The sequence below is a fragment of the Malaclemys terrapin genome, chromosome 3, assembly GCF_027887155.1.
Source record: "Malaclemys terrapin pileata isolate rMalTer1 chromosome 3, rMalTer1.hap1, whole genome shotgun sequence".
NCBI lineage: Eukaryota > Metazoa > Chordata > Testudines > Emydidae > Malaclemys > Malaclemys terrapin.
Genome location: NC_071507.1, coordinates 8,999,734 through 9,025,742, shown reverse-complemented (window position 1 = coordinate 9,025,742; position 26,009 = coordinate 8,999,734). Strand labels below are relative to the sequence as shown.

The following is a 26,009-nucleotide window of genomic DNA, read 5'->3' as shown; positions in this document are numbered from 1 at the left end:
GTGTTATTGTTCTGAATTCTAAGAGATAAAATAGTGTTACGCTGCAGCCTCCCAGCAAGAGTATTTTGTTTGTATCTAACTTCTCTGTGTGTATGCCATGACCATAACAGGCACAGAGGGCAATCTTCCTCACAAACACCAAATGGGACCTGAGAACTCATGGAAATAGGTCATTACTACTGTGACAGTTTATGAAAAATGGCAGGCTGTCTGCTGTTGTTCTCTTTGCTGGTTAGTGGCTATGTGGCATATGGGTACACGGGTCCCGCACCCAAAACACAAATTATCCCCTCCATTCCAGCGCAGAGAGACACTGCGGAGCTCTGTACTGTGTGTAGAGGTTGCAGATTCTTACACTGCAGGCTCTCCAACATCCTACAGTAGAAGTAAGGAACTTCTGCTGTGCTTAGGAACTTGTGCATGCCTGTTGATAGAGATGCAGCATTTGCTCCATATTGTCCACCAACACTCAGTCTGCCCATGCATGCATGTGACTTACTATGGACCAGATCCTCAGCTGGTGTAAATTGGTGTAGCTTTGCTGAAGTCAATGGAGCTGCACCCTCTTAGAGCAGTTGAGGATCTGTCCCAGTGACTTCACATGTGGCTATAACCCACTTAATCAGATACAAGCTTATGCACAAATAAATTTGTTAGTCTCTAAGGTGCCACAAGGACTCCTTGTTGTTTTTGCTGGGAAGTCTGTCACTTTAAGTATGCCAGTATATTTAAAGCAGCAAAAATGTAAGTGTAGACAAGACTGTTAGCTTGTGTGTGACCTTTACTCACATGAACAAACGTATGCACAGGCTTAAGCGTGTGAGTTATCAGGGCCTGAGGTTTTGTCTGCATGGGAAAGTGTTTTTTTGTTTGCGGGTGGGTATTTCCTAAGATGTGAATTTAAAGCATTATAGTTATTCCAGTATAACCCCCTGTGTGGACAGTTATTCTGGTACAAGCCTAGCTTCCCAAGTGACATAAGCTAAAGAGAAAAAAGACATTATTAAACCAGAACAAGAAGTCCAGAGTTTGGTGAGGGGTGGGGGTTATACCAGTATAATTATATCCACATAACTAGTAGGACTTCTGTGTAGACAAATCCCAATATTGTAACAGAAGATTCACAGCCTAGAACTTCCTGGCTGTCATAAGAACATAAGAATGGCCATACTGGGTCAGACCAAAGGTCCATCTAGCCCAGTATTCTGTCTTCTGACAGTGGCCAATGCCAGGTGCCCCAAAGGGAATGAACGGAATAGGTAATCATCAAGTGATCCATCCCCGTCACCCATTCCCAGCTTCTGGCAAACAGAGGCTAGGGACACCATCGCTGCCCATCCTGGCTAATAGCCATTGATGGACCGATCCTCTGTGAACTTATCTAGTTCTACTCACACAACTTCACTCAGGCCTTGCCTACATTAGAAAGGTTTGCTGATACAGCTCTATCTACAGCCCTGCAAATCTGCGGATATCCGCTTTATATCCACGTCTGCAGACGAGTTTTGCAAATCGGATGCAGATACAAATTTTGTATCTGCCCAGGGCTCTAGCTATATCAGTGCAACTATACCCACAAATCCTCCAAGTGTAGATGCAGCTTATACCAGCATTGCCAGCATGGCTTATACCAGTTCATTGAGTGTAATAAGCTATCCCAGCCAAAAGACACTTTTTTTGCTGGTAGAACTGCGGTGACAGGAAGCCTTTTGCCAGCATAGCTATATCAATTAGGAGGGACTAGGGTGACCAGATGTCCCGATTTTATAGGGACTGTCCTGATTTTTTGGGTCTTTTTCTTATATAGACTCCTATTACCCCCCACCCCTTCTCCCAATTTTTCACACTTGCTGTCTGGTCACCCTAGGAGGGACGGGGAAATCACACCCACAACCAACATAGCTACGTCAGCAAAATATTGAAATTTAGACTAGGCCTCAGGTACTGTGGTGATCTGAGCCATATAAGTACCTACAGAGAAACTGCAGCCACTGCTGAACTTGAATTAATATGCAAATTAGATACAATTAACTTAGGTTTGAACAGAGACTGGGAATGGTTGGGCCATTACACTAATTGAATCTATTTCCCCATGTTTAGTATCCTCACACCTTCTATGGGTCATCTTGATTATCACTTCAAAAGTTTTTTTTTCTCCTGCTGATGATAGCTCATCTCAATTGATTGGCCTCTTACAATTGGTATGGCTACTTCCACTTTTTCATGTTCTCTGTATGTATAAGTATGTTCTTCTTGCTGTATGTTCCAGTCTATGCATCCTATGAAGTGGGCTGTAGCCCACGAAAGCTTATGCTCAAATAAATTTGTTAGTCTCTAAGGTGCCACAAGTACTCCTGTTCTTTTTGCAGCCACTCACAACTTCGTGAGGATAGCAGAGGTAGAACTGTACCGTTCGTGCTCAAAAGCTCAGGCCCTACTGCTTGACATAAAGGAATTATTTTGTAGGAAGGTGGTTTTCAACCTTTTTTTCATTTGCAGATCCCTAAAAAATCTCGAATGGTGGTGCTGACCCCTTTGGAAATCTTAGACACTGTCTGCGGACCCCTGGGGCCAGGGACCACAGGTTAAAAAGCCACTGTTCTATGGTAACGACAACCTTTCTCAGGCTCCTTAGACATAGTCAGTGGAACCTCAGCGTCCACGGGGCACAGGTTAAAAATCACTGTTGTAGAAGTATAGGAATTCAGCAGTCCTCTTTCAGTGGAGGGCATTTCCACTATTCAGTGTGTTGCACTAGATAATTATAATTGACTTGAATCCACCCTGCCTGGTATTAGCTGCATCATATCCCATTTGGAAAGAGGACTCTAACATTATGGAACATTTTTTTTATGGAATGTGATAAAATTATATACCCTCTGTTACTAGATTTTACAGTCATATTTGTAGTAGTACCTATACTTGCAACTGGTATTTACTATACCATAGGAAATGCTTTTGGGGTGTTATTTTAGTCACAGTGTAGGGACTGCTTGGGAGTCACAGATTCAAATGCAGTCTCTGCCCAGTTCTACTGGAAAGTCAGGCAGTCAGTCCATTTACAATGGCGAATGGGGGACTAACAAGGCCGAAGGAACACACATATGCTAGAACATGGGTACAGAAGGGTGTGCACACGCACCAGGCAATGGATGTGGTGGCATGTGCACTAGCGCTAGGGTGACCAGACAGCAAATGTGAAAAATCGGGATGGAGGTGGTGGGGGGTAATAGGAGCCTATATAAGAAAAAGACCCCCAAAACAGGACTGTCCCTATCAAATCGGGACATCTGGTCACCCTCACTAGTGCACACATGTGACCACATGCTCACAGCCCTGCCACACAGGTGCCCAGGGCACCTAAGCCCCCAGACACGTGGTCTGCAGCAGGCCTCACAGCAACTCCCGCCTTCCGGGTCTGCCTCTGCCACGTCCCCCATAGACCCCGCCCCCTCCAGTCCCGCGGAGGGACGCCCCGCCCAGTCCTCCCAGGCCCCGCCCCCAGGCCCTGTCCCACTGTCAAAGCCCCGCCCAGTCCTCCGAGGCCCCGCCCGTCTCTGTGGCGGCTGGGCTGGGCCGGGCCGGGGAACATGGCGGCGGGCGCGCGGCGAGCCGGGCTGGGCGCCGCGGGGACAGCGCTGCTGGCCGCCGGGCTGGCGCTGGCGCTGAGCCCCTCCGAGGTGGGCAGCCCCGGCGAGCAGCGGGGCCACGTGCGGGTCCTGAGCGCCGCCAACTGGAGCCTGGTGCTGCAGGGCCAGTGGATGGTGCAATTGTGAGTAACGGCCCCGCCGCCGGCCCCTCGCCGCCGGGGGGAGGGTCCGTCCTTTATAGCGCCCCCCCCCCCCGGACAGTCCGTCCTCTATAGCCCCCCCCCCCCCGGACAGTCCGTTCTCTATAGCGCCCCCCCCCGGACAGTCCGTCCTCTATAACCCCCCCCCCCCACCGACAGTCCGTCCTCTATACCCCCCCCCCCCGGACAGTCCGTTCTCTATAGCCCCCCCCCGACAGTCCGTCCTCTATACCCCCCCCCCGGACAGTCCGTTCTCTATAGCGCCCCCCTCCCCCCGACAGTCCGTTCTCTATACCCCCCCCCCCGGACAGTCCGTCCTCTATACCCCCCCCCCCCCCCGGACAGTCCGTTCTCTATAGCCCCCCCCCCCGGACAGTCCGTTCTCTATAGCCCCCCCCCGACAGTCCGTCCTCTATACCCCCCCCCCGACAGTCCGTCCTCTATACCCCCCCCCCGGACAGTCCGTCCTCTATAGCCCCCCCCCCCCGACAGTCCGTCCTCTATAGCCCCCCCCCCCGGACAGTCCGTCCTCTATAGCCCCCCCCCCCCGGACAGTCCGTTCTCTATAGCGCCCCCCTCCCCCCGACAGTCCGTTCTCTATACCCCCCCCCCCCGGACAGTCCGTCCTCTATACCCCCCCCCCCCCGGACAGTCCGTTCTCTATAGCCCCCCCCCCCCCCGGACAGTCCGTCCTCTATAGCCCCCCCCCCCGACAGTCCGTCCTCTATAGCCCCCCCCCCCGGACAGTCCGTCCTCTATAGCCCCCCCCCCCCGGACAGTCCGTCCTCTATAGCCCCCCCCCCCCGGACAGTCCGTCCTCTATAGCCCCCCCCCCCCGGACAGTCCGTTCTCTATAGCCCCCCCCCGGACAGTCCGTTCTCTATAGCGCCCCCCTCCCCCCGACAGTCCGCTTCCCCCCCTCCCGGGACACTCCGCCCTCCTTAGCCCCCCCCCCGGGACAGTCCGTCCTCTATACCCCCCCCCCCCCGGACAGTCCGTTCTCTATAGCCCCCCCCCCCGGACAGTCCGTTCTCTATAGCGCCCCCCCCCACCGACAGTCCGTCCTCTATACCCCCCCCCCGGACAGTCCGTTCTCTATAGCCCCCCCCCCCGACAGTCCGTCCTCTATAGCCCCCCCCCCCCCCCCGGACAGTCCGTTCTCTATAGCCCCCCCCCGGACAGTCCGTTCTCTATAGCGCCCCCCTCCCCCCGACAGTCCGCTTCCCCCCCTCCCGGGACACTCCGCCCTCCTTAGCCCCCCCCCCGGGACAGTCCGTCCTCTATACCCCCCCCCCCGGACAGTCCGTTCTCTATAGCCCCCCCCCCCCCGGACAGTCCGTTCTCTATAGCCCCCCCCCCCGGACAGTCCGTTCTCTATAGCCCCCCCCCCCCGGACAGTCCGTTCTCTATAGCGCCCCCCCCCCCCCCGACAGTCCGTTCTCTGTAGCCCCCCCCCCCCGACAGTCCGTTCTCTATAGCCCCCCCCCCCCCGACAGTCCGCTTCCCCCCCCTCCCGGGACACTCCGCCCTCCTTAGCCCCCGCTCCCCCACCCGGGGCGGGCTGTTCTCCATAGCTTCTGCCGCCCTAGGAGAGTGCCCCCCCCCGCCTGACCCGAGGCAGCCTGTGCTCCCCATGAAGAGTCTCCCCTCCCCTGTGATAGTCATCCCATAGTACCCCACCCCCTGGTACCCCAGCTCAGGGTGATGGGATGGCTGTACCCTCCCCTGCCCCCCAAACTCCTGTAGGCTGATGGGGTGACCACACTGTGCATCCTTCCCAGCCCAAACACCTATCCAGAGGAGGGACAGGGTAGGGGGCCAGGAGAAGAAATAATGCCCTGCTCCAGATAACTATCACTCCCATCCCTAGAGTGATATTTTAACCCCGTGTCTACCGCCTTAGAGAGTGTGACTGCATTACTTGGGACATCATTATTTTTGTTCACGGGTGTAGTAACTAATGCCCCTCGAAAACAGTGTGTTTTTTCAGATTAGATAAGCACGTTCTGAAATACGGGCCTGATCCAGCAAATCTTTTACATCGGGGGTAGTCAATAGGCAGACCGCAGGCCAAATCTGGACTGCCAGATGCTTTTGAACAGACCCTAAAATCTTGTTATTTACTACTTGTTGTTGTTGTTTATTTTCTTTGGAGTCTGGACCTTGACTAAGAAATTTGGACCTTAACAAAAAATAAGTAACTACCCCTGCTTTACATGGCCTATACTCTTTTCTACTGCTTCCCATCAACCCTAGGTTATAAACGGGAAAAAAAAATTCCTGTGACAAATATTATCTACTGTTATCTCTTTCTTCAACAGGGAGTGGGAAATACACTAAATAATGTTTGCATAATCAGGGCCAAAAACACTTAGGAACATGCTTAATTTGTTGTACGTTAGTAGTCTCATGGACTTCAGTGAGACTATTTGTGTTTGAAAAGTTAAGCACGTGTCCTGCATCTTCTTTGCATTCAAAGCTTCCATTGAGTTGTGTTGGAGTAAGGGATGCAAAATTGGGATACAGTGGCACCATACATGACTATAAGTAATTTTTTTTTAAGCTGATAACTACAAGTTCGAAACTACAAAGTCCGTCCCCCTCCCTTCTTACTTCCCAGCAGGGTGTGTCCAATTCTTCTTGTCTTTGGAAGATATGAAGCACACAAAAAATGTCTCATGAGCGTGTTCTTTCTCCCATTGGCATCCATAGGAGTTCTGCCATTGACTTCTGTGGAAGTTGAGTGGATCTCACATAAAGCGAAGTTCACTTAAGTCAATGGAAAACTCCCATTGACTGTAATGATGCTAGGATTTCACCCAGGATATCAGACCATTCAAGGGTCTGAAATGCAGATATTTTGAACTTACAGGCTAGCCCAGCTGTATTTGTTTAGCAGCAACAATTTTGTATTTCCGCAAAACATATTATAAACCCTTTTTAAGGCTTGTTTTTAAAATTTCCCTGGTTTTGCGTGCAGGGATGCTGTAAAGTGCAATTTGTATCTTGGCATGTTTGCTGCCTTTCTGTAAAAGTGCTCTCACAGCTTGAATAGCCAAGCAGTTAAAAACAAACTATGAACTACTAGTGATGTCCTTTGCAACGATGTTATGAGGAACGTTCACGTGTACTTGTTTCTTAAATTTTGTTTTCTAAAAAATGCTCTTCATAATAGAGAGTAAAGAGCTTAGTCCGAAGCTGAAGCAGTGAGTTCGTTTGGATGATCTAATTCTATATGCTTTATTCCTAAAAAGTCTGTGCATGTTTAAATAACATGACTCAAAGTTGATGGTTGTGGGTGTTAAACTTCAGTAAATCCTTGGGTAAATTTAGGATGTAAACTAGCATTGAGTCTATGAAAGCTGCATTCAAGTTTGTTGTTAGAATATTTCCCTAGGCTTGCTTCTGCCTTGTTATTTTTCTTCTACTGGGATTGAGTCACCCTGCATTGGGAGGTGATTAAAGGGAGGGACTGTCTAGCTCCACTAGGAATTTTAGATTTCACAAGCCTATTGGAGTCTTAGTGATATCAGTACGTAGTCAAAATAGACATTATGCCTGACCATCTTGAAGGCCCTGTTTTAGAGACACTATTGACTTACTATTGTGAATAAGGTTTTATAGGGCTTGATTTTTCATTGGTTTACTGTATATTCTTGTCTATCTTAAATGCAAAAATGTGATATGAAAATGGAAGGAAAGTTTCTGATATAAATAGAAGGAAAACAAGAAAATAGAGTTGAGTTCATCAGGTGGATAGTGTCTTGCCTTGTTACTGCAGTATGAAAAATATTATGAGCCATCAAATGATATATTAATGATTTCCTAGTACCTTTTTCAGTAACCATAAGTCATTTAGTATTTTGTTAGTTGGAGACAATCTGTTAGTTTAGGCTTAAATGTAGGATTTAAATAGAAGAGGTTTTGCACAGTGTAACAAAGCTTTTCATTCACTTAGACCTTAAATGGTTTAACACAAATTTTAGACTCTTTCTGTGAAGGTTTATAAATTAAGATTTTTATATGAAGAAAGAAAATGATTCACTAGCCTGTGTATGAATAATAACTTTATACTAAAATCAAGTGGGTGGTTCATGGTGGTGGCTCCTCACTTTCTCTTGGCCATAAAAAGTAAGTTGGAAAATGTTTTAAGCAACCAGCCCCCCCCCCCATAACCTGCCAAAAAAAAGGGGGCAGGGGGAAAGGGAGCATGCAAAGATGGTGGTGAATGTCTAAAACCAAAAAGTGGTGGAGCAAAGACATTATTGGGTTAGTTTTCATTCCGTAATAGCTCATTTTGTCAGAACTCTGTGCTGGTTAGACCTCAGATCTTGTTTCAGTCAGATGCGCTCTTCTTCTCAAAACTGATGCTTAATTTAACTAAATCACCTGAATTATGTGACACTGGGACTTTTAAAGACAAATTAATATACTACTTATGGTATTTTAAATTTAAAAATGAAGGCTCCTGATTTTTTTTTATAACTAGCAACAAACTCCTCCGTTGGACTGATGTCTACAATGTTTTTTTTTTTTTTTTGGCCATTCCGCTAACTTCATGAATCTGAAAATCATATTTTTCACACTACAACTGTAGTGTTAACTCTGCTTAGAAGTGATGAAGATAAATGACCTAGTGATGCGTGGCGATGGTAGCATGGGAAACCTACCAACCCAGGTTTTACCACTAGCTAAGTATGGGGGACATGACAGGACTCGACTTGCCTAAATTCTTTTCCCTTATGGTAGTTGCACTCTGTTTATACATAGACACTGTATATAATATGAAATAGCTGCTTAAGTTTCCCCATGCTCTCTGTCCTTGCACATCCTAAAGTGCCTCTGACTTGACCTCAAGGGGTCATCTCTCTAAGAGAGAGTGAACTTCAGACTCTGTATCCGTTTTGTGCTTGGCCTCTGCTGAAGGAGTTAATCCACTGGTGCTGGATTTGTGATGTCCATCCTCTACAGCGCCGTGTCCCCTCCAACCCCCCCCCCCTTCCCCCCCCGGGACAGTCTTGATGTCTTTCTACTACAACAGGGGTGGGCAAACTTTTTGGCCCGAGGGCCACATCTGGGTATGGAAATTGTATGGTGGGCCATGAATGCTCACAACATTGGGGATTGGGGTGCGGTGGGGGCGTGAGGGCTCCAGCTGGGGCAGGGAGTGCAGGAGGGTGCTCCGGGCTGGGACCGAGGGGTTTGGAGGGAGGGAGGGAGGGGGACCAGGGCTGGGGCAGGGGGTTCAGGTGCAGGAGGGGGTCAGGGATGCAGGCTCCAGGCGGCGCTTACCTCAAGCTGCTCACAGAAACAGCGTCATGTCCCCCCTCCGGCTTCTATGTGGAGGCACGGCCAGGTGGCTCTGTGCTCTGCCCTGTCCGCAGGCGCCGCCCTTGCTGCTCCCATGGGCCACTGTTCCCGGCCATTGGGAGCTGCGGGGACAGCGTGCAGAGCCCCTTGGCTGCCCCTATACGTAGGAGCTGGAGGGGGGACATGCCACTGCTTCTGGGAGCCATGCAGAGTGGGGCAAGCCCTGGACCCCGCTCCCCGGCGGGAACTCGAGGGCTGGATTAAAACGTCTGGAGGGCCTGATGCAGCCCCCGGGCCGTAGTTTGCCCATCCCTGTACTAGAAAGTAGTCTGAGAGCCACTGGTATTCATAGAACAGCCATTAAATGATGAAAACTGTTTGTCATTGCTTACTTTGGCTGGATTTGAACTGCTGACCTGGAGGTGAGATTCCCACCCAGTTACCAGTCTCTTGATCCAGAATTTAGTCCAATATACTCCTCTGAAATTGTTGCAGTATTTGACATAAAAATCCTAGCTGGTTGGGAGGCCTGGCATTTTTTCCAACTCTTTTGGTGTCTCCAGAGTTTTTTCTACACTAACACATGAGTTCTCTTAGCACTTCTGTGGCAGCCATAACTACACTGGAGATCCCTATTTAAAGGCTGTAAGTTCTCTGTCATATAGTAAGGGCTGCTGTCTAGACCATGTCAACCTGCATATCTGAAAAATGCTGTCATTTGTTCAAAATGATACAATGGCAAAGACTTAGGGAATAGTGTAAATTTAATTGGCATAGTACTGACACCATTTATAAGCGGCAAATAGAAAACAGAAAAATCTTGAATGTCAGCCTTTCAATTTTAACTTTTTCTACACAATACCAGATGTGAGGAGTCAAGTTCTTTTTCCAGAATAGTACAGTGTATCACTGCAGAACTCACCAATAAAACAAAAATCCATCCTAGAACTAATTTTTAACTGTTCACCCATTCACAGCTGGCAAAGTTGTAGGGTCTGGAAATACTGCAGAACATTTTATCAATGACATGTAGGATGACTGTCTTTGAAAGAAATTATAGCTTTTTTTGGTCTTCTGTTTGCATCAACGTGATAAGGAGTGTGCTGAAGTGTGTGAGATCCAACATTTACAAGAAATGGTGATGATAGGCTAGTATGAACAAAATTGTAAAGGCTTTTTAATCGACTTCTATTTTTTCTCAGCTTACAGAGTAGAAAACATACATTCCACAATATCTGAGAAAATATTTTGATTTTGGTTTTATGTTGTTTGTATTGTTGTTGGTTTTGTGTTATATGAATACATTGCTGACATGTCTGTGCCAGCTTGAACCACTTTATCATGTACTTGTGGGAGGAATGACTTGAGAGTCAGAAGGTTGTCCCTGAGTTCTCTCACATTTATATGCAAGTGTGACTGTTGACAACTGCACAGGCCTTGAACACTATTCCAGGTCTAGCGGTGGATTGAACGGCCTGAGAGTGCCTGGTTTACCTGTTTGTTGGCCATGAACTCTGGCCCAGTGGAGCATTTGTTTTGGACTAGGCCCCAGTTGAACTAATGGTGTATGTTAATGAGAGTAATGGTTGAAGAACTAGCAGAAGATGCGGAAGGGCTTTGGCTTGGCATAAGTGCTACCCAGACAAGTGCTTCACTCCCTGTGAACAAAAGAATACCTATTACTTTGGGGATGCTGTTTGTAGATATCCAGTACCACTTATTTGTCCTCCATGTATAGTGTAGGCAAGTCTACAGTGTAAGCCATTGTGCTAACGGTCTATATAGCAATAGAATCCAGAGATAGTGTTTACTGTTGAGGGTTTGAGCATAGTTAGGGTATGTCTACACTGCAATTAAAAACCCATGTCTGGCCCAGGCTTGCGGGATTGGACTAAGGGGCTGTTTAATTGTGGTGTAGAGTCTTGGGCTGGAGCTCGGGCTCTAGGACCCTGCAAGGTGAGAGGGTCCCAGAGATTGGATTGGAGCCTGAGCCATATCTACACCACAGTGAAACAGGCCCTTAGCCCGGGCCCTGCAAGTTGGAGTTAGCTGGCATGGGCCAGCCTGGTTGTTCAGTTGCAGTGTAGGCATATCCTCTGGGCCTTCTGCAGCGATAATGGACAAATTGACGGAACTCACGTATTTCTTTTCTGCTCATAGCCAAAAGCATCAATATATCAATCTTAAAGTCAACTCCATTGTGATATGGGTGTTAGTGGATTACAGAGGTTAATTCCTGGATCTTTATGTTGACTGGCCAGATGAAATGCACTCGAGACTTACTGAGTTTTGTGAAAGGTGACACTCTTCTCACCTCCTCATAGAAATCAGGTCTCTATTCCTGCAGAATCTTGGTGAGTCTACTTATCTTTTATTCCCTTGGAGAATGCAGCCTGCCCTGGATTAACCAACACAGAGTGTTGAGGCAGCTGTTGTAAAAACAAGATTTGAATGGTTTACTCCCGAAGAGCAGTGATAACACTACCTGCATTCCTGATGTTTTGAGTTGTGTACTATGTATTTGCAATATACATCTCCCTTGCTTCACAATGCATGGATTAAGGAGGTTAAAAAAAACCCTTCGTCATCAGCCTGAAACTCCTTGAATGCCAGGCTAGTGCTGCTGTGCATGTTAAGAAACCTAACTTAAGTGATACTCTTTGCAATGCTTTGCCACTGCAACAGCAGAAGAGGAAGAAAACAGTGCCAATAGTAGCTGCTGTGGGTATATTAACACCGTTAGTCACCAGCTTCCTGCTTAAGTGAAATGCTGGATTATTTTACCATATTCGGCTATAAAGGGGAGGAAATGCTTTTAAGAGCATGATTATCAATTCTTTTTATCTCTCTCTGTTTTGGACACATATAGTCAAAGATTTAAGGTGTGATTTCCTCTCTCTAAATGGTGCCACACTTTGTAACAGGCATGTTAATAGACAATAAGTCTTACATACATACCCTGAGTGGAGTTCACTGAAAGAATAGACTATAGGTTCATGTAAAGAGGAACTGTAGCATGAGGCTAATCTGAGGAAAATCTAGTAGGGGAATGGAGAGGGTGCAGAAGATGATGGAAGGAAGAGCAGTATATAGGATATGAAGAGGGAGATGCTGGCCTGTAAACTATTTGGGGCTGGTGGAAAACAGTGGTAGGTTCCTGCACACAAAAAGATCTCTGAAGTGAAATCCTCATTCCATTGAAGTTAATGAAAATTTTTCCAATGATATCTGTTGGGCCAGGATTTCCCTCTCATAATAGCATAAAAGCCCTTATTTATCTTCCTGATCAACAGAGTCTGGCTTTCTATCTTCACCTTCCTCTAGTATGGATTTTGGGTTTCATATGTTCCTTGTCTCAGAAAGTCTCTTTTATGTGTCTCTGGGCAGGTCTATGCGACCACTTAAATTGATCTAACTTATGTTGCTCAAGGGTGTGAAAGAGACACTCCCCCCCCCCCCCCCCCGCCACCCCGAGCAGCGCAAGTTACAGTTTACAGTGACAAGTGTTGTCCATACCGGTGCTATGTTGGTGAGAGACACTCTCCCGCCAACATAACTTCCTCCTCTCACGGAGGTGGAGTAATTATGCTGATAGGAGAGCAGCATAGAGCGTCTTAACGGTACACACTACAGCGGCACATCTACATCGGATGTAACGCTTCTAGTGTAGACCTGCTTTCTTTCTCCTTTAGCTCATCCAGGTCAGCCACTCTAGTGTCAAGAATCTGTACTTGGTCTCTGAGGGCCATGAGCTCCTTTCACCGAATGCACACACGCACACCCGCTGCCCACAAGGCAGGTAATCATACATGCTGCATTCAGTGCAATAAACTGGATAGCCATCCTTCTGCTGCTGGACTTCCGCTCGCATTCTGTGTACTCCTGAATCTTTTTTTGTTTGTGTTACATCACGTTATGTTTAATTATATCTCATAAAGGCAGCAGCTTCCTTATGTGATTCATACTGTTGCTAGGACCTAATGTAGAAGAAATATACTCACACAGTTGCTTCTGGGCTTTGAAGTGTATGAGTCTTGCAGGTTTCAATCCACAGCTGTTCAGTGGATAAAACTTCAGAAAGCCCACTGTTAAGTGGAGTCTCTGAGAAAGTAAATATAGAGATTTTTTTTCCCTTGAAACCATTAATAAGTTTTAAAAACAAGGTGAAATATTCTTGCTTAGAGCACTTGAAAGGGGGAGAACCAGAATAGATCATTATAATAAATATACATTTCTAAATATTTAAGGCTCTCTGTCAGTCTGGGCCTTGAAAGACTGACAAATTACAGGCAAAATGAGGATACTCTACTGGTGGTGATAGGCCACAGATGATGAGTATTCCTTCCCCCTTCTTTGAGAAAATCTTTTGCATATGATCAGAGGCTGGCCTGTCAGATTTGGATTTGAACTAAAAAAAAAAAAAGCTAATCCCCTGGTGCTGTAAAAAGGCACATCAATTTTGATAGGACAGAAGGGAAGGACATTCTGCCCCTCAGCCGTGTCACTGAGCTGGATGAGTGAGTGTATAGTAGGGAGTCACTGCAGTGGAAGATGCAGGGAACCTCACCATCGGGCCCCTGCCCTGTGAGCCCCCTCGGCCCCTCCTTCCTTAAGCACCACCTGAGCCGGCTGCGAGACTTGCAGCCAGGGTGTCACCAAATCTCGCCCAAGAAACCGCTGTACATGCTCGTGCTCCTCACCTTTAATTTCCTCGCAATCATGTCCCTCCTCGAGACCAAATGATGGGACCTTTCACCACCCAAGTAGTGCGAGGAACCCTAGTGGGCCAGTCTGTATTCCAGCCTGGTCCTATGGCCCACAGGGATGTTAGTTGGCTTCTCTTTCATGGAGCTGTAAGCATGAGTGTGTACTTGGCGTGGTACATGACCTCCCCTGACATTTGTCCTTGCTGTGGTGAGAGGGAGATGCAGGCACACATTTACATCGAGTGTGCCAGGTTGTAGCTCCTTTTCCAGCTCCTCCAAAACCTCCTCCTTAAGTTTTGGCTGCACTTTTCCCACACCTCCTGATTTATGCACACCCTATCCGTGGCTCCACAAAGTTGCGAGACCGCCTCGTCAATCTCCTTCTGGCACTGGCCACGGTGGTTGTCCATCATACCGGTAGGAGGAAGTTGGATGGGGGCTGGGGGCTCTGCAGCTGCAGGGTCTATTTCTGATCTTCCCTCAAGTCACACCTCCAGGCAAAGTTCCTCTGGGCCACGTCCACTGGCTCCCTGGATGCCTTCAAGGAGCAGTAGGCGCTGTCCGGGATTCTCTGCTCTGTGTCCCCCTCTGGATCCCTGCTTTTGAACCTGTGCCCCCGTTTGTCCATTTTTTTTGTCCCCTGTGATCTTTTGATGCCTGGGTCTGGTGGCTCCTCCCCTTGGGGGGTGTGTGTGTGTGTGTGTGTGTGTGTGTGTGTGAGCTTTAGATGTAGGCCGGTTTGAGCCTGCCCATCCCTGGAGCCTCAATAGGTGCAATGGAAGATGAACTCTAAGATAAAACTTAGGTGTGTTAAATCTCTGTCCTGATCCCAACTACCACTGTTGATATGATCACTGTTCAGATTAGATTCTTCTGTCTCCCCCGCTTCCTGGGCCATTTGGCCACTTGTAAAATTTAGCACAACAAATAGTATAGCTTTAATAAAGTTTAACTCACTGTTTTGAGGCTAGTTTTGTTGCCATATTTGGTCCCATCTACAGTGTGTTTCTCTGTGGGTATGTGGTTGGATGTGAGGCAGAGAAGAGCAATCTAAGGATTTGTTTTCACTAGTGGCCTTTTCCACCCTTACAAATAACCTCAGTATCAGCTGGTTGCTGGCTGTACCGAGAGTGACTGCAGAGATAGCAGGGTTGAAGCAATTAAGATTCGTGTGGAGGGTCTTATTGTGTCTGAACAGTGCTTAACCCAGCTGGGTCTCAAATCTTGCTTTGGCTTTTGGGTGCTACTGCAGTATAAATAAAAACAATTTATAATTTTATTTTTAATAAGGGCAAAACCACAGGAGGATTTGTGTGGTTTTGCTGGCCTCTAGGAAATTACTTTTACATTCCGGGGTGCCCAGAATTGCCGATTCCTGTGCTCTGTGAAAATCCACCTTGTTCCCCATGTGCTCAACAGCAAAATACAATAATTTGATGATGCAATACAATCAATAATCATGGTTGTCTGATATGTCCCTTTATCAGTTGGCTTTCTCTCCCTGCTACTGTTCTGACTCTGGCACTCTTCTCAAAGGCATGGTAGAGAAGAGCTGTCCTTATAGCCTCAGGTGACTTAGCATCCAAACTTGAAACTTTGACCTCAGTGATTTCACCTTTCTGTTTCAAACAGCGTATTGTAGCTAAGATTTGGAAACATTGCCTTTATAACAAGATTGTAAATGTTTTAGTTACTGAATAAATACACAATTCTATACTCTTGCATCAGTGAACCTCATAGGCAGTTTTAAAAAATATAAACAAATACACTTCAACCATATCTGTTTGTGATTGCATTAGAGTACATGTTTTTGGCCCTGTTAACAACCTATGGATGTCATTGTGACGTTGACCTGTTCTAAAGGAGCAGATTCTATCTAAGGAGTGGTGACCTACAGTTCTAGTGCGAAGCATTTCGTTGAGGTTTTTTTTCCCTCTCTTGGTTGGTGCTCTCATTTGTTGCACTGATCTGAAAAATTTTGTCTACTGCATTGGTAAAATATTTTGAATATTTTCTATTTTAGCATCAATATAAAAAAAAGAATCTGTTATTTCGAGGTTACCTATAACTTAATAGACTTACAGGAAACCAGTTATCTGTCATATTTCTTCAAATGGTTTTTATACCTTTACTTTTATAACTGGTAGGCATGAAAAATGTCATTATCTAGGAATCTTATTTTAAGACCAGATTGTGACATTTTGGTTTAACCCCCCCCCCCCCTTCCCAACTTTGATCTTGTAAATATTGGAACTCTTGTGATTATCTTCTCAGGTAACACATTTGTAGTGCAGCTGGGTTTATAAAATTCCTATCAATATGTCCAATTATTAGGTTGTAGGGGCATAGGCTGGCTTTAGCGTCTTTATTAATCTGTTACCCATCCCACTGTTATGTAACTTGATAAAACCTAAATTCTTTCAAGAGCTCAGTCTTTGCTTTCCCCTGAGCCTCATCTTTTCTGTAACTTTTATTAAAAACCATTGTCATTTTTAAAGAGGAAGAGATGTAGACAGCGGGAAATAGGAGAAAAAATAAAAATATTTTTTTGTCCTTCTCCTTTCCATCCTTCACTTCCATTCTGCATACACATTCTTAGTACTCCTTTCCTCCATTTACCATCCAGTTTAATTCTTGATTATGTTGGGACTTACATACTACATCGTTTTTTCTGTACATTCTTTAATTTCACTGCATTCTTGTGACGTCTGATCACTACTGGACTGTAGTAGTTTTAAGGTCTGTAACGCTGTGTCTGGGAGTGACTTGCGAAGAAATGACTCAAAACCAGTTGACTTAAGGTGAATAAAAATATGAAGTGAAAAGATGACCAGATAGCAACTGTGAAAAAACGGGACGGGGGGGGGGGGGGGGAGGAAGGGGAATAGGCGCCTATATAAGAAAGTCCCAAAGAACGGGACTGTCCCTTTGAAAATGTGACATCAGGTCACCCTAAGTGAAAGTTAAAGGCAGGTTGCAGCTTCTCAAAATTTTGAATAGTGCCAAAAGATGATTTCAGCTATTAGAGCTCTTGCTCACTGTTCTCGGAACTCCTGGCAGAAGTGCCTACATATGGATATGCAATCCTGTAGCCCACTGAAGGGGAAAGACTGCCATCGTATGTACTGTGTTAGCAGGTCTATGTAATTGTGGCACAAAAGCAGCAGCACGGAGGAGGACTGAGGGTTCTCTGAAGCCTGGTCCTCACTCAGGATCCCTTGCCATTGTTCTTAACATGTTCAGTAGTGTCACATTCATAATGCTTGTGACAGGTGCACATAGATTGCAGAATGTAGTAATAGTCTCCTCTTTAATAATTCTATCCTGATCTGCAATGGGGAATAAAACTAAATGTAAATACTTACTGTGAACACAACCAAGCTACACCTAAAAGCATTTGATAGACCAGCACATCTATATCTATTAAAAAAAAATAGCATAACTGAGGTCAATGGCAATGTTCCAGCTATATTCCCCTTCTTTTAAAAGAATGGGAAGACTGTTGGCTGAGCCTTCTGCATGAAGTCCCTGTCTGAAAAATTCAATGTTTGACTTCCTGGCATGCTGCAAAAGGCATCTCTTTTCTCAGGTTTGGGGAGTTAGGAGGGAGGAATAGCTAAGGGATGGTGTCTGGGAAAGATGTTTTGTTCAATCTCTTCTTTGTAAGTTGTACCTGATTATTTTTGCTACATAGGAAAGCTTGGCTGCTGGGTCAGTCATATTGTGTAATTTGTTTTTAGTGTTAAAGGCACCTGTAGCCTGTAATAGGCACTTTCTTTTTTTACAATTCTACGCATATTACTTACTACTGTATAAGAGCACACTGTGCACCATCTCCACATTAATAAAATTTGTAAACAAGAAACAGTTAAGGCATGCCGCCACTTCAGTCATGGCATGTTGTTTCTTTGTTTACTATCAACCCAAGTTATGTGGGTGGCCCCTCTTTGGAGTCAATAGGAACTTATGCTGCCTGGAACCCCATTGACTACGATGAGGGTTCATCCATGTAAGTCCCTTATTGGGTGAGGGTCTGCATGAGAGATGAGGTGACATAGGATGTTGGACATTTATGAGAAAGAAGGCTGTGGGGTTGCTTATATTACAGGTTGCATTGTATTGGGTGGTATGTGTATAATAGATGTAGGCTGATGTGTGAACAAGGGTCCTCTGGTTGTAAATGAAATTCCCATTGCTCTCAATGCCACTTGCATATCTTGGGCAGGGTATATTGTTATGTAATATAAACAGTCTTGTATAAGCCTGCTCTAGGAATCAGTGTTAAGTTCATCTTCATCTCCCTTTTTTGTATTTAAATATTTATATGTTGCTTATTTTATTTTATATTTTCTTTTTTGTGGTTGGAGTGGAGACTTCACGTTCTTGCCCAAAACCCTCCTCTCAATAAAACAGCTCTCCTTTATTCAATATATTACTTTAAGTTGTGCCTAGCTTTTTAATATTGTCAATTTAATTTAGCCTACAGTGACACAATCCCATTTAGCCTTTCCTATAAATCTGGTTGTAGTGTAAGAGAGGGTTTTGCTTACATTTTACCCTCACATCAATATAAAATACGTCTGCTTTGTTGAACATTTCTCATTTATTTTTTTTCTTTCCCGTAGTTCTTAAACTTTACATTTTCAACTCTCAGCAAACAGGGAGCTTTGAATTCTAAAAGGATAGCACATACTTAATTCTCTTACTATTCTGAATGTGGAATGCTTTAGGAGTATTCTTAAATCCCAATTTTGCTTGCTTGGATGTATGCCTCTGGATTTTTTTTCAATACTCTTACTATATTTATCATAGGTCTCACATCAGCTGTCTGCAGTGGCTTTATCTCTCACCTTCTGCTTTCTCATTAAATAGTTTTTCTTCTTGTCTTTTGTATTTTCTGACTACTCTTTTATTTCTGAATGTACCTCAGGTGATTTATTCTTTTCTTCATAGAGCACAGGGTTATTTTGCAGACTTTTTTCTGTTAATATTATCTGCTTTATTTGTCAGAAGCTCTTTCTCTTAGGGAATCTGACTTAAAAAGTACAGTACAAAGATGTGTTGCTTCTCTGTTAGGAAATGCATTTCTACAATATTATCTGTAAATGTTTGTTCGCTCTCAGGATATGTTATTTTTGTGTTTTTAAATGATCTCATACATATGCCATTGCTTCATAATTCCACTATATTCGCTTTCAAGCTAAGGCTTCCATTTCTAATTATCACAAGCAATACAAAGTTTTTTTTCCAATCACAATTTCCCTTTTAATTTCTAAAATGACATCAAATTCTCTCATATTATGTTATTAGTGGCATTGAAGCAGCTATAAGACAAATTTTTAAGCAATCAAACTAAGCAAAATTCATAGGTTTATTTTTCCCCCTATGAAATTGCCCTGGTCACCCATTCACTTTGTTCCAGATACATAGTTATATCTAATCAGAAGAAGTCAGATTTAAGAATAGAAAAGACAGCATCTTTCAACTAGAAATATTGTTGTGTGTGCCATCTTCGCTCGTTAAAGGAGTCTAGTTTCTTGGTAGTCAAAAGAGAAAAGACTTGAGAAATATATCTGACACCTGCTAACCTAAGGGCTAAGACTACTAACAGAGATTAAAAGTAATTCTTCTTCATTTGTGCTAGGGTCCACAGATTTGTTAAAATCCTGCTTATCCCTTGGGGGCAGAACCAGATCTGTCAGTCACTGGCAGCAAAGGGAATGCCCTGCCCCCTGGATTTTACCTGTTTTATCTACCTCCACAGTTTTGCTGGAAGCTGAACCAGACCGCCGAGCTGAGGAAAATGTCAACCTTTTATTTCAAATTTCTAATTAGCATTTTGACTCCTCATTAGTCCCATCAGTTCTGCATCCTCTTCGGAGATGCTTGCAGTAGATGGTGCCCCTTCAGTCTTCATGAAGAGAGCTAAACTAAGGAAAACCTGTGGCAAAAGGAAAGGGGTCAAGCAGGGGACAGACGTTATTAAGTGCGTCATTGGGGATCTTGGCTGACTTAGTGAGCAGGATGAAGTTTGCTCCTCAGAACCTAGTTTGGGGAGGGGGGGACCTTGGACCCCTCCCCTGGGGCAGGAAAGGAGCCAGGCAGGATTGGAAAAATCAGGTCCAGGGACAAGCTGTTCCCCCATCTCCATGAGGGGAGTGGCGCCAGAAGGGCAGTGTACCAAATGAAAGATAGTGCCTAAGTCCGTACAGCCCACATCAACAGCTACGATTGTAGAGCTCTGCATCTTTCCCTTCCTCCAGTTCTGTCTGAGTCATGGATGGAGGGCACCAGACGCAACATGCACTTTTTTAATGCCAGAGGGTGCACTAACAGGGCAATTTAGCACAGCTCGTTCCTTCTGCTGCCTCCTCTAGAACATCCCACCCCCTCACTCCCCAGGGGATGCCTACTCCTATCCCAGGCTGAAACCTCCAGGGAAACACAGACCCATCTGGTCCATGTGACTTCCATGGAGCAGAAAGGGGTAGAGCTTCTGGGGAGCCCTTCGTTGACACCCAAAAGGAGCCCAAGTGGAGGAGAGGAAAAAATAACCCCATCTCGTAGAAGGCAGTGGAAGTACTAGTCACTGGAAATTATTTTGAAAACAACCTGAGTCCAATTTTGTGCTTCCCTCCCAATCCCCCCCGCACTCCAAAACAGGATCATAGTGACAAATTGTGAAAGAGGAAATAAATAAAATAACACTTTCCCTTTCTGACCTAGAGAGCACAGCGTGGTGTTTTTTCCTCACCGCTCTCCTTCACAGAGTGGAGCACAGGGGGATCAATGCAAAAAGATCAGGCCACAAACATGGTGATTCGGTTTGGATGTGTGTACATGGTCCCACACAGGGAATCTTCCTCCTTTAGAGGAGGAAGGCCAGCTGTCCAAAGCAGCATTATAGGATCAAATAATAAATATTTATTTAAAAACAAATAAAACTTTCAGACACAGAGTACTGTAAAACTATCCTTAGCTCAACAGCTGCCCTAGACAAGCTATCGCTGTATATCTCCCTCATGTTCCTTGGGAGAATATAATATAGGGCTGGGAATTTCCTGCCAGACCTTAAACAAAGTGTTGCCAGCTGCCACTATCGGTTGCCATGTTCTAATGTCCAGGTTGTTATTCCTAGCTTCTGTTGCAGGTTGCGGTGCCTCTCCACTTTCCCAACCTCCTTCCTCTACCAGTTGGCTGTGGAAACTCATTGTTTCCTCTTCTGTTTAAGTTTCCCACTTTTTCATATCAGACGCCTACATGTAGTCTCTATAGGTTCTTGTTTGCCTTTTTCCTGTTTGATGAACTTTATTTTGTCAGGGTGCATCTCTAAAGAATGTTGTCAAGACAAATATGCCTTGATAGCATAGGTGCCCTGCCTTGATAATATCAAGTAATAAATTAGAGTCAATGTAATTTAGAGGAGGGCCTGAGATGTATGAAGGTGATGTAGAATGTCATCTTTAGGACATAATTTTTGAAGATACACCTCGCTTCAGTAACTCTTGACAGCTTCCATGAAAATTAATCCATTTTGTGTGTAAATGGAGTTATTTGTGCTGCATTGTGAAGGATTTGGAAAAGATGATCCTTTCAAACTTGTGAATTATTTAAACAATTTCTATAAATCCACAGGGATTTTTTTAAAACTGGTTGGGATTTCACGATTTTTTTCCTAATCCAGTAGTCTTAATAAGAAAAAATTAGAAAGTGTCTACTTATCTGTGATCAGTACTTTTATATTTCCATTGTATCAGATGTGCGTTTTCTTGAAAGCTTGATTAAAAAAATATTTCAGTGTGTGTATATTAATCTAATACATTTTTCTCTGTTCTTAGTTATGCCCCTTGGTGTCCAGCCTGCCAACAGATTGAAGCAGCATGGGAGAATTTTGCAAAAGGAAGTGAACATCTAGATATCACTATAGGAAAAGTGGACGTCACTCAAGAACCAGGTACGCTATGAAATGGGCACTATATATAAGTATTTAAAAGGAACACTCGAACCTGTGTAGCTCTTAACTACTGGGAAAATGCTCCATTTTACTGGGTTTCAGAGTAGCAGCTGTGTTAGTCTGTATCTGCCAAAAGAACAGGAGTACTTGTGGCACCTTAGAGATTAACAAATTTATTTGAGCATAAGCTTTCGTGGCTACAGCCCACTTCTTCAGATGCTGGGCTGTAGCCCACGAAAGCTTATGCTCAAATAAATTTGTTAATCTCTAAGGTGCCACAAGTACTCCTGTTCATTTTACTGGGGCAACTGAAAAATTGGCCAACTCAGAAAAATTAGATTATTTAATCAAAATAAATGTTATTTCCTTCCATTTCTTTGTGCTGTTCGCATTGTGAATTTAACAGCATAGTGTTTCTATCTTCTAAATGAAGGATCAGTGTGGGTCTTCTGCTCTAGTGCCCTCTGTAGTGGACATCCCATAGAAGTGTTTACCTACAGTAACAACAAGGAGTCCGGTGTGTTGATCTATCTCTGCCATGGAAGGCTATTACTTGACTGAGATATTTCCACTGCCTGGTAGTAGGGTGACCAGGATGTCCCGAATTTGGGGGCTTTTTCTTATATAGGTACCTATTATCCCCCACCCCCTGTCCTGATTTTTTATACTTGCTGTTTGGTCACCCTACCAGGTAGTAATGGTTGGGGGAACAAGGAAGTTGAAAACCAAGGATTATTCTACTTGGGGAAACAATCTTGAAGTCTGCTCAAGCTAAATGGAAATTTTTATAAACTCTCTCTATTAGCTGGCTGCTTTATTGCATTATCTAGCTATAGTAATGCTTTTAAGTACTTTGAAAGGACCAGTTTAATTTGTTTCTTGTAAATGATGTATAGAAAAAAGCTTTTACAAAACTTGTTCTATAAATTATACTTTCAAATAGGCTATTTCCTGCCTTTGGTTTGTTTTTTGAATAAGTCTGACGCAGATAAGTAACATTTTGAAACCAAAAAAGCTTTGTTAGATTTATAAGTGTGTGCAGATAAATGCAATATGTTTACAATTCTATCCTAGCTGCAAAGGGATGAAGTTTATTATAGTTAGGCTTGGAAGGATTAGATTTTTATCAGTAAATGTTGGTAAATGTCAATTTCTCTGTAGTCATATAAACCTATGAAAAAATATTTCCATTGATGATGATTGAAACTTTACAGATGGGCAAAGTAAGAAAAAAGCTGCTTGACATCTTTTATTAGCATTTGATTTAAGGATACTTTGTGGTTTAATGGTTATATAGCTTCAACTTTTTGAATCTCAAAATCTACTTTTAAATAATTACTGTCTGTCTTCCTATCCCCTCCCCCCAAATTTCCCACAACTATGAAAATTTATATCAGTGACAATAAAAAAAAATGCTTTAAAATAAACATCAGTATCATCCATTGAAATTAAAAAAAAAAAAAAAAATGAATTCTGCTAAGCTTAATTATAGTAATGATTTGCGATAAAAGTGGGAGGAAGTTCTAGTTACATCCAAATCAGAAAACCATGGCTGATGGTTTTGCTTTATCAAACCGTGGAAGTGCATACACACTTTAAGGGTTTATTTCTCAAGTGCCGGTGATACTGCAATTAAGTTAACTCCATACTGTTAATTTTAACAAGTTCAGACTTAATTTTCTGTACCTGTGAAGCTGAACTCTAATCTCAAGGACAAAGAATACTAGCTGTTCCTAAGGGCTCACTGTGTGCTTGTGAGTTGTATTATTAGAAAGTTGGAGGAACACCAAAATTCTCTGAAATTGAAAGGCTAGCAGTATGGGTTCTTCAGTTAGCGAATGCACAAATTGTTACCAGATTAATAAATGGATGAGTTTGAAAACAATTCTTCTTTTCTCATGGGCTAAACCTTAATTAAAAGGAACCTCTGCTTCCTCATATTAAAGAAACAGTGAGCTCCTAACTATTGCAATATCAACACCCTAGTTAAGATTGCAACCAGTGTTCCATTGTGAGCCTGACCTTTCAATCCCCATTAGATTTTAAGCTCTTTTGTGTTTGTACTGTGCTAAAACAATGGGACTTTGATCTTTATTAGGGCCTACAGGCATTTATGTGATGCATATGTTTTTTTTTAAGAAAATGATTCTTTCAAAAATAAGGCTTTGACAAGCAGAATTGTTTGGGGAAATTTCAAAGAAGTAGTCTTTCTGATAAAGAACTTAAAAATTACTGGTAGGATTTTCAAATACAGTAACTCCTCACTTAAAGTCGTCCTGGTTAACATTGTTTCGCTGTTATGTTGCTGATCAATTAGGGAACATGCTCGTTTAAAGTTGTGCAATGCTCCCTTCTGACGTTGTTTGGCAGCCGCCTGCTTTGTCCACTGCTTGCAGGAAGAGGAGCCCATTGCAGCTAGCTGGTGGGGGCTTGGAACCAGGGTGGACCGGCAGCCCTCCATCAGCTCCCCCTATCAGCTCCCCGCTCCCCTAAGTTCCCTGTGCTGCAGCCGCCCAGCAGGCTATCAATCAGCAGTTCAGCTGTCCCTCCCCCCACTGCCATGTGCTGCTCCTGCCCTCTGCCTTGGAGCTGCTCCCGGGAGCTCCTGCTTGCTGTGCGGGGGGGGGGGGGGGGAGGGGGCCTAATGTCAGGGTGTCCCCCTCCCCCATGCTCCTGCACCCCGCTTACCCCTTCTCCATATAGAGCAAGGAGAGGACACGGAGGGAGAGAGACAGAGAGAGCTTGGGGCAGCAGCTGCTGTCTCAACTTCCTGATCCACTTAAAAAGACAGTGCACTTAAGAGTGGGTCAGCTTACTTAAAGGGGCAGTGTGCATCTCTCTCTCTCCCCCACACACCTTGTGTGTGTCTGTCTCTGTCTGCTATGTTGTCTCCCCTCCCTCCTGTCTCTGTCTGCTACGCTGTCTCCCCTCCCTCCTGTTTGAGCTGCCTTGTGTGAGAGGCTACATTAACAACCCTGTGTTAACCCTTGAGGGCTCAGCTGAGTGCTAGTTCGTCATTTAGCAGCAAATGCATTTCCTGGGAAATATCCTCCCTCTTCCACCCTCTAACTTCACCACCTCAGCCAAGCTTCACAATCATCATAGCTGTGAACAGTATTACATTGTTTGTTTAAAACGTATACTGTGTATATATATAAAAAAAAAAAAAATTTCCCTGGCACCTAACCCCCCCCATTTACAGTAATTCTTATGGGGAAATTTGGATTCGCTTAACATCATTTCGCTTAAAGTCGCATTTTTCAGGAACAGAACTACAATGTTAAGCGAGGAGTTACTGTAGCCTAAGTGGTTTTGGCTCTCTGTGGTTTATTATCTGATTTTTCTTTTAGTAGATAAGTTTACGATTACCGTGTGCCGCATGTGGGAATTCAGTTGACCATAGGCTTCCATGTTTTTTGTGCTCTAGAAAGTTTTTTGCAAGGGACCTGTTAAGGTTACTTTAGTTTAGTCAGTTTTGGTTGTAACCTAAGTTGAAGTATTTTTCAATCACAGGGGCAATCGTACTGGGGGCTTTGCCCATGTCAGTGGACCCACTTCTTGGCTGGAAGGTGTGTGCTGGGAAAGATCATTGCTGGAAGTGGGAACTTGGTTGTAATCAACAGGTGGGGAAGAAATTGTCAATGCCCTTGCCCTGCTCTCCCCAAGAAAGTCTCCATTCAGATGGATTGGATAATTGGATAGGGACGGGAATACTTAGGGATAGTGAGGGAGACTTTCAAAGGCCTAAATGGTTTTCAGGTGCTTAACTCCCATTGACCAGTGGGAGTTAAGCACCTACCTCCCATCTGTGCCTTTGAAAAGTAGACCTGTTAATGGTCATACCATTCATTTACTGCATGAATGCCTTATGCATGTCTCCTGGGATGATTGCCACCATGGCTAACCAAGAGAATAAAAGAAATGGTTAGAGGCAAAAAGGAATCCTTTTAAAAATTGGAAGTCAAACTGAGGAAAATGGAAAGGAGCATAAATTCTGGCAAGTCATGTGTAAAAGTATAGTTAGGCAAGCCAAAAAATAAAATTTGAAGAGCAACTAGCAAAACACACAAACTAACAGCAATTTTTTTAAAGTACATCAGCAGTAGGAAGACTGCCAATCAATCAGTGGGGCCACTGGATGATTGAGATGCTAGAGAAGCTCTCCGGGAAAAAAAGGACATTGCGGAGAAGCTAAATGAATTATTTGCATCAGTCAAAGAATTCTCTGCATTTGTCAGAGATGACAAAT

At 44.4% G+C, this 26,009-nt stretch overlaps 1 protein-coding gene across 2 annotated transcripts in view; it reads left to right on the top strand.

Moving 5' to 3' along the window:
- The first annotated feature begins 3,585 nt into the window (after nt 1–3,585).
- The window catches only part of TMX4 (thioredoxin related transmembrane protein 4), a 58,835-nt gene continuing 36,411 nt past the window's right edge, over nt 3,586–26,009 (top strand). For both annotated transcript variants that reach the window (XM_054021895.1, XM_054021894.1), the window contains exons 1-2: nt 3,586–3,772; nt 21,645–21,760. In XM_054021895.1, coding sequence (XP_053877870.1) covers nt 3,591–3,772; nt 21,645–21,760 — 298 coding nt within the window. In that variant the 5' untranslated portion in view covers nt 3,586–3,590. The remainder of the gene's footprint in view (nt 3,773–21,644; nt 21,761–26,009) is intronic.